The following is an 8439-nucleotide window of genomic DNA, read 5'->3' on the forward strand; positions in this document are numbered from 1 at the left end:
TGTGTGTGTGTGTGTGTGTGTGTGTGTGTGTGTGTGTGTGTGTGTGTTATGATCACATCTATTGAAAGTTATGATAACCCAGAGTAGTTTGGGCTTCTGGTGATAGCATTGACGCTTAGGTTTTATGTGAGTAGACATTCTGAATCTTGCTGTAGTTACTTCTGGATCTATAGCTGTGGCTTTATTGCTGTCATTTGTTGAATTGAGGTTGCTGGATGTTTGATCATCTCTGATTCCCAAGTGGGAGTGTTAACCATTGCAGGTTATGGTTTGAAAATGGGACTATTTTTAAAGTTTTAGACTCAAGTACCTTTTGTAAAAGCTTTAGAACTTTGTTGGCGCTGTTCCTTGTGCCCTGGCTTCCAGATCCCTTATCAGCCCAGCCATTTCCTTCCAAATTAATTGCAGGCTCTAATGTGATCAACCAGAGCTTTCAGCGAATTAAAATAGAGTATGATCATGCTAATCCAAAGACTAGTCTGGGTCTTAGATTGAGTTGGCTCTTAGCATATACAGAATACAAGTTGCCTCATATTAACCTTAAGATCAACCAAAATTGAAATGAAACTCTAAATAAGCCCAGGGTCCTCCATCTCATTTGTCTTATGTTTAGTCAAAATGTGAGTGATCTCTGATTATTTTAGATTTTTATTTTGTTAGTTTCAGACAATGTTAAAAGTTTCATTTTTAATTCATTATCTGAGTTATATGAGTTCTTCCCAAAAGCCTCTCTTTTCTGTTATCCAAAAGGGTACTTATTTGTTTTATTGAAAAATTGAATGGAATAGCAACTTGAGGTTTTCCAGAAGAAACCACTTCTTCACAGGTTCTCTAGGGCTCATTAAAATGTGGTGATAGTAACTCTGAAGCCTATGTCTGTAGCTTTTTTAGTGTTCACAGGTTGGAGACTTAAACTTTTTTAAGTAACATAGTTCAGTTTTTTTTTAATGTTTAAAAGCCTTTCCAGTTTGAAGGACTTTTTCCAAATGGCAAATGGGAATTGTAGTTCTACCTGCCTTTGCTTATTAGCATTTCATCTTCCCCAAGGAATAAACATGTTGATTCTGTCTTCTCCTCCTCCAAGCTCCCAAAACAGAGGTTAAACAGTCTTGTGCTATTTTTAGTTTGAGCTTGCCCAATCAGTGAATTTTCTTTTTAAAAAATTAAAAAGTTCAACAGTAATCGTATTATTTTTATACCATTTTTCTTTGACCCTACTTCCTTAGCCACAATAAAACAAATTCCATTTGCAAAATTGAAAATAGGTTGATTTCTAAGTTTAGAGATTTTCTTATTTAAGTGATAAATTTGCATCATCCCATATATTCTGACTATGCCTCCTGTGATCATTGACACTTTTTTTTTTTTAGACTGAATCTCACTCTGTCTCCCAGGCTGGAGTACAGTGGCATGATCTTGGCTCACTGTAACTTCCATCTCTCAGGTTCAAGTGATTCTTGTGCCTCAGCCTCCCAAGTAGCTGGGATTACAGGCATGCACCACCATGTCCAGCTAATTTTTGTATTTTTAGTAGAAAAAGGATTTCACCATGTTGGCCAGCCTGTTTTGAACTCCTGGCCTCAAGCAATCTGTCCACCTCAGCCTCCCAAAATGCTAAGATTACAGACATGAGCCACAGTGCCCGGCCTGACACATTTTTAAAGTGACTAGACTGTAGCCCTAGAATAAAGCTACTTATGTCACATTAGATGTATTATATTGGCTTCCAAAATTTTCTTTAGCTAGATGCACCCAAAAGTTACTTTAGTGGTTGTATTTTGTTTTGTTTTGTTTTGTTTTCATAATTGAAAAAACATTCTCTGTTTGGGAAACTGTGAATTCTTTATTAATAACTCTGATGAATTGAGAGGGTTCATGATGGTTGAATGTATCCTGGGTATGATTCAAATGTAAGTCAAGTGTATATGGAGCCATTGTTCATAACTATTTTCTCTTCTTTCAAAATTTTTTAGTATAGTTGATTTCATAATATAAATGGTGTTAAATAATTAAATTGAGCTTCTCTTGTGGCCAGTATTTATTTACATGGAACACAGCAGCAGCCAAGTGATTAGGCATGTGTTATAGAATAATTAGTTTTTGTTTACTTGTCAAAAATATTAGACAAATTATATTCTGGAGTCAGGCGGGTAGCAGTTGGCCAGCAGGTGTATCTCAAATACCCAGATTGCAACTTGTTTGCCAGTAGCTTATTTTTGATAATATCATTAATTACTATTATTTACTAGGTACTTACTAAACATTTTATATAGATGACAGGAATATTCATCGTAGAAGTCCATTTTCAGAGCCTAAAGCCATTTAGTAAGTGATGGAACAAACTCAAGCCTGTCTCCAAATCTTGTTCTTTCTCCAATCTGCAATGGTGCCTACCCCTGCTTTGTATTATTAAAAGAATTTAAAGAAAAGCTCTAATATAAAAGCATTGCTTAATCTGACCTTTAATTGGCAATTCAAAAGTCAGAAATGAATGCTTTTTCTTAGCTGAGTTGGGTTATTTGACAATTGAAGTTTCTAACCACAAATCAAGTGATTTTGGTTGTTGCTTGGGATAGAAATTAAGGCTTTGAATCTAATTGCTGCTATTAGTATTTTATACTTTAAAAGGAAAGTAAGTATGTGTGGTATATTACATGTGGTTATTTTTATAGTTCACATTGATACAAGCTCAGAAGGGTCATCTCAGAGTTCACTCTCTCCTGTACCCATTGGTGGAAACCATTTGATCACTACAGGTGTGCCAAGGCGAAGTAAAAGAATTGCAGGCAAAAAAGTTTGCAGGTACTTTATCCAGGATATTTTGTTTTCATTGGATAAATATTTGGTGTACACATAGTTAATAAAATGTTTCATCTTTCTATCAAGAACCATATTTGAGTCATAATTTTTTAAAATCCCTTCTGCCTTTATAGTCTTATTAATCAATTGCCTTTTCAATACCCACCAGAGAAAAATTACTAATTTGAGTCCACTTTCCTTGCTTAAAATCCTGTTTTATGTTGATGGTGTAATTTTAAAATTTCCTGTTAGAGGAAAATTTTTTTTCCTGGGATTACAGGCATGGGCATGGTGGCTCATGCCTGTAATCCCAGCTCTTTGGGAGGCCAAGGCAGGTGGAGCACTTGAGCTCAGGAATTCAAGACCAGCCTGGACAACATGGCCAAACCTCATCTCTACTAAAAGTACCAAAATTAGCCAGATATGGTGGCACACACCTGTAGTCCCAGCTACCTGGGAGGCTGAGGTGAGAGGATCATCTGAGCCCAGGGATGTCAAGGCTACAGTGAGCTGTGATCATGCCATTTGTACTCCAGCCTGGGTCATACAGTGAGACCTTTTCTCAAAATAAAATTCTGTTAGGTTAAAAAGCCAGTCTATTCTAATGATCCTGATTTATAACTGACTAAATAACTTTTAAGATTAGCAGATCATTTTTATGTACAAATACAATGTGTTCATATATAGTATCTTAAAGTTGAATTAATTTTAAAGAATTACTTCTCTGCCCAGTTATCAATATGATTTGCTGTGGACTCTTTCTCAAATTTCCTATTTCAAGTATTTCTCTGGTGTTTATGTCATAAACTGACATTTTAAATTCTACTTCTTCTAGAGTGGAATCAGGAAAAGCAGGGTGCTTTTCTCCTAAAATCAGCCATAAAGAAAAGGTTCGAAGATCTCTTCGTTTGAAATTCAATCTAGGGAAAAATAGCAGAGATGTAGTAAGTTTCTTACCATTTTATTGATCTTTATATTAGTGTAACGCTGTAAACTTGATACTAAAAAACACTGATAACTCTGCCTTTCTTTCAGTGAGTATCTCATTCTGTTTTTTTTATACAAAACTTTTAAACTTGAGTTGATATCAAATTTCCTTGCATTGGAGTGCTCAAACCTTAGTCCTTGGACTTTCTTTTTTCCCTCCACTCACTTAAAGTGATCATCAGTTTTAAACATTATATACAGATTGAGTAGCCCTTATCCAGGATGCTTGAGAACAGAGTGTTTCAGATTCCCCATTTTTAGGGGGGATTTTGGAATATTTACATTATTCTTACCAGTTCAACATCCCTAATCTGAAAATCTGAAATGCTCCAGTGAGCATTTTCTTTGAGCATCATGTCAAATGTGTAATAGCTTTGGATTTTGGAGCATCTAGAATTTTGGCTTTTCAGATTTGGAATGCCTAACCTGTATTTACGTAAAACTTCCAAGTTTATGTTCTCTAGTCCCACATGTTCTTCTGAACAACTTGGGTGTTTCTTAACATCTGCTTTTTTGACTCTTCTACTTGGATGTCTAATCCAATAGGCATTTCAAATGTAACCTGTCCCACCCAGATGCATTTCTTTGCTGCGGCTATCCCCTGCACCAAACAACACTATTACCTGTGGTTTTCCCTATCTCGGTTATGGCAGTTGTTCTTCCAGTCACTTAAGCCAAAAACCATGGTCACATCTTTGATTCCTCACTTTCTCTGATACACCGTGTCTAATCCGTTAGAAAATCTTCTCTAACTTCTGATTTTAGAGTATCTCCAAACTGACTGATTCTCACTGTTACTACTTTTCCCACTTTCTCTAAGTTCCGTCATCTCTCAGCTGGATGACTCTAGTAAGCTCCTACTAATAGTTCTACCTTCTCCTACCCTTGCTGCACTACTGAAGTTGAAGTTGCTCTTTTAAAATCTGTTAGGTTATGTAGTTCTCTGCTCAGAACTCTTCAGTGACTCCTCATTTCACTCTGAATAAAAGCCAAAGTTCTCACATGGACCTGCAGTACCTGGCATGATGTGTTCTCAGGCTGCATTTCTGCTCTCTCCTCCAGTCCCCCTTGCTTACTCTGTTCCATTCTCAGAGACAGCACTGGCATTCTGCTCTTTCTGTAATGTTCTTCCTCCTTAAATCTTCATGGCTCTCGCCCTTGTTTTGTTTTAGTCACAAATCATCTTCTCATCACCCTATTTTAAATTAAACCTCCACTCTTCACTACTCCATTTGCTTTTTACCCTGTTTTACTTTTCTCCATAGCACTTTTCACCTTGTGTGTTATATTCATTCAATATAATTTACTGTTTATCTTATTTAAGTCTAAATATCCCCATCTAGATAGAATGTAAGTTCCATAAGGGTGAGATTTTGGTCTAGGCACCTGCTGCCCCAGCTATTTGTGAACAGGCCCTAGCATAGTCAGAACACACACAGATATTTTTTAAATTAATGAATATGTGAGACTTTTAAAAAATAGATCATAAAATATCAACTAATTGCCAAATCAAATGATTACATTTTTCATTAACAGGCAAGAATATTTGTCATATTAAAAATTGTTTTGCAATTATATATGCCTTTTAAAATCAGGTAAAGATTTTGATAACTACAAAAAAAATTATTCTGTCTTTATATTTTGAATTAACTAGGCTTATTTCTTAACGAAAACTTTTTCTGTTTTTCTTTTCTGTATAGAATGGATGTTCTGGTGTCAATAGATATGAAAGTATTGGTCGGCGACTTGCAAATCAACAGAGTTTAAAAAACAGAATTGAATCTGTAAAAACAGGTTTGCTTTTTAGTCCAGATGTTGATGAAAAGTTACCAAAGAAAGGTACATTTGCATACTACTATTAGAGTTTTACCTAAAAATCCTGCTTTAGTTGCTTTTTTAATGGTAAAATATATTAATTTACTGTTCTAGAGATTAAAAGTTCATATTTGAATAGTGAAAATATTAGAATTGGCAAGGTATTTTTTTAATCAACAATTGGAAATGCTTATACATGTAAATATGAAAATGACATTCTTATGTTAAAAATTATTTTTTATAACACAAATACTTTATTAGAATTAAATGCTTAGTGACTTATTTGCCATGTGCTTGGATAATATTTCAAAACAAGATCAAATACAAAGGATTAAGCACTGAACTGCTTTATTTTAGGTTCAGAAAAGATCAGTAAGTCTGAGGAAAACTTAATAACTCCAGAGCGACTAGTTGGAACAAATTACCGGATGTCTTGGACAGGACCTAATAATTCAAGTTTTCAAGAAGTAGATGCAAATGAGGCTTCTTCAATGGTGGAAAATCTTGAGGTAGAAAACTCTTTGGAGCATGATGATATGGTTGAAAAGTCACTTGCTACTTCATGTGAAATCACCCCTTCCAATTTACACAATAAGCATAATAGCAACATAACAGGAAGCTCTCTTAGTGGGGATGAAAATAACATGACCAAAGAGACTTTGGTGAAAGTTCAGAAAGCATTTTCTGAATCTGGAAGTAATCTTCATGCATTGATGAATCACGGGCAGTCATCAGTAACTAATGTGGGGAAAGTAAAATTAACTGAACCATCTTACGTAGAAGATAGCCCAGAGGAAAATCTGTTTGAAACTAATGATTTGACTGTGGTAGAATCAAAGGAGAAATATGAACACCATACTGGTAAAGGTGAAGAATGTTTTTCAGAGAGAGACTTTTCACCCCTTCAAACTCAAACATTTGATAGAGAAGCAACTATAAAATGTTATCCAACTCAGATGAAGATGGAACATGATAAAGGTGTTCATTCAAATATGCCAAAAGATTATTTAAGCAAGCAGGAATTTCCCAGTGATGAACAAATAAAGAAACAGCAGTCCCCAAAGGAAAAACTAAATGGTAAACTAAAGGAGAATGAGAATATGGTTGAAGATAACTTACTGAAGTGTGCAGCACGTAGCAAGGACAAGGCTAGATCCTCTTTGTCACAGCAGAGTACATGTGTTAAAACAAACTTGTCAAAACCTAGGCCTGTGAGAATTGCTAAACAGCAGTCATTGGAAACACGTGAGAAAACGGTTTCTGAAAGTTTACAAATGACCGAACATAGAAAGGTGTCCGATCACATACAGTGGTTTAACAAGCTTTCTTTAAATGAACCAAATACAACAAAAGTCAAGTCACCTCTTAAGTTTCAGCGTACTCCCGTTCGTCAGTCTGTCAGAAGAATTAATTCTTTGTTGGAGTATAGCAGACAACCTATAAGGCATAAATTGGCGGGTCTTGGTGATACAGCTTCTCCTTTGGTCAAATCAGTGAGCTGTGATGGTGCTCTTTCTTCCTGTATGGAAAGCACATCAAAAGATTCCTCTGTTACATGTATCAGATCAGGTCCTAAAGAACAGAAGTCCCTGTCCTGTGAAGAGTCAAATATTGATACAATTTTAAAGTCAAATATAGAGTTACCTTCGAAATCTTTCTTAAAGATGAAGCACCCGGATTCGTTGAATGCTTCTCTTGGGTCTACTACAGTTTGTAAACAGAAGATGTTATCTGATGGCCACGTTAAGCTTCCCTTGGATGATCTGACTAATCATGATATATTAAAACCAGTTGTAAATAACAATATGGGCATTTCTTCTGGGATAAATAACAATGTCCTTAGGAGACCATCAGAAAGAGAAAGGGTCTGGTACAAAGGTTCTCCAAAACATCCTATTGGGAAAACTCGATTACTACCAACAAGTAAACCTGTAGACCTGTAATTAGTAAATGTTATACTTGTCATGAATGTAAATAAAGTGAGCAGTTGTTGATATGACTTGCAGGATAATCTACATGCTAGTTGTAGCTCAGGATGATTGCCATTGCCCAGGCTGGAGTGCAGTGGCACAGTGTCAGCTCACTGCAACCTCCTCCTCCCGGGTTCAATTACTTCTTTTTCTTAATGATGGCAGTTTTTAAACTTTAATTTTATTGTGATCTCTCAAAGCAGAGGTTAGACTTTACCTTTCTAAAGAAATTGTTGACTGGATTTGTAATAAGTTGATTTTTGAAAATTACATATTTTTGTGTGATAGGAAGAATGGAGCAAGTTGTGCCTACTCCCTCCAAGTCAGATAAGCCTTCTAAAATAAATAAATTTCTAGCTTGTAAAGGGTAGAGATAAACCCTGCAAATCTTATGCCTGGAATTCTATTAATGTTTATTGTCCTTGCCAAAATCCCTAGAAATTAATTTGCTTCAATAGCATCCTAATTCCCTATTTTTATTTGGGGCAGAGTAATTTGGTTTATATTGCCTATAGGTGTACCATGTGTTCACTTGAACTAAGAACAATGGCTAAGGCAGAATAATGACTAAAGTATGTTCATGTGTTATGATGTGGAAATAATTGATAACTTTTAAGCCATACTATGTTTTTAAAGATAATTTGCACAAATACATTTGTGTCTGTTTTGTCCAACATAGATTTGGCATTTATTAATCTTGAAAAAAATTAATCAAGGTGATTTCTTATATATAGATGCTTGATTTTGGAATTTGGAATAGTAGATGTACCTCTTCACCTTTTTTAATTGGATAAAAACCTATGATGATTTTGTCCTGTGTGTGTTATTTATTTAGCATAGACATTAAAGATAACTTTCTGGAAAATGA

The 8439-nt window shown here is 35.3% G+C and overlaps 1 protein-coding gene across 1 annotated transcript in view; it reads left to right on the forward strand.

Moving 5' to 3' along the window:
• The window catches only part of ARHGAP11A (Rho GTPase activating protein 11A), a 22284-nt gene extending 13845 nt beyond the window's left edge, over positions 1-8439 (forward strand). The window contains exons 9-12 of the mRNA XM_032261239.1: positions 2673-2802; positions 3635-3743; positions 5487-5625; positions 5959-8439. Of these exons, the coding sequence (XP_032117130.1) occupies positions 2673-2802; positions 3635-3743; positions 5487-5625; positions 5959-7544 (1964 nt within the window). The 3' untranslated portion in view covers positions 7545-8439. The remainder of the gene's footprint in view (positions 1-2672; positions 2803-3634; positions 3744-5486; positions 5626-5958) is intronic.

Source organism: Sapajus apella, unplaced genomic scaffold (genome assembly GCF_009761245.1).
Source record: "Sapajus apella isolate SASKATOON/1434 unplaced genomic scaffold, GSC_monkey_1.0 scaffold122, whole genome shotgun sequence".
NCBI classification, from domain to species: Eukaryota; Metazoa; Chordata; class Mammalia; order Primates; family Cebidae; genus Sapajus; species Sapajus apella.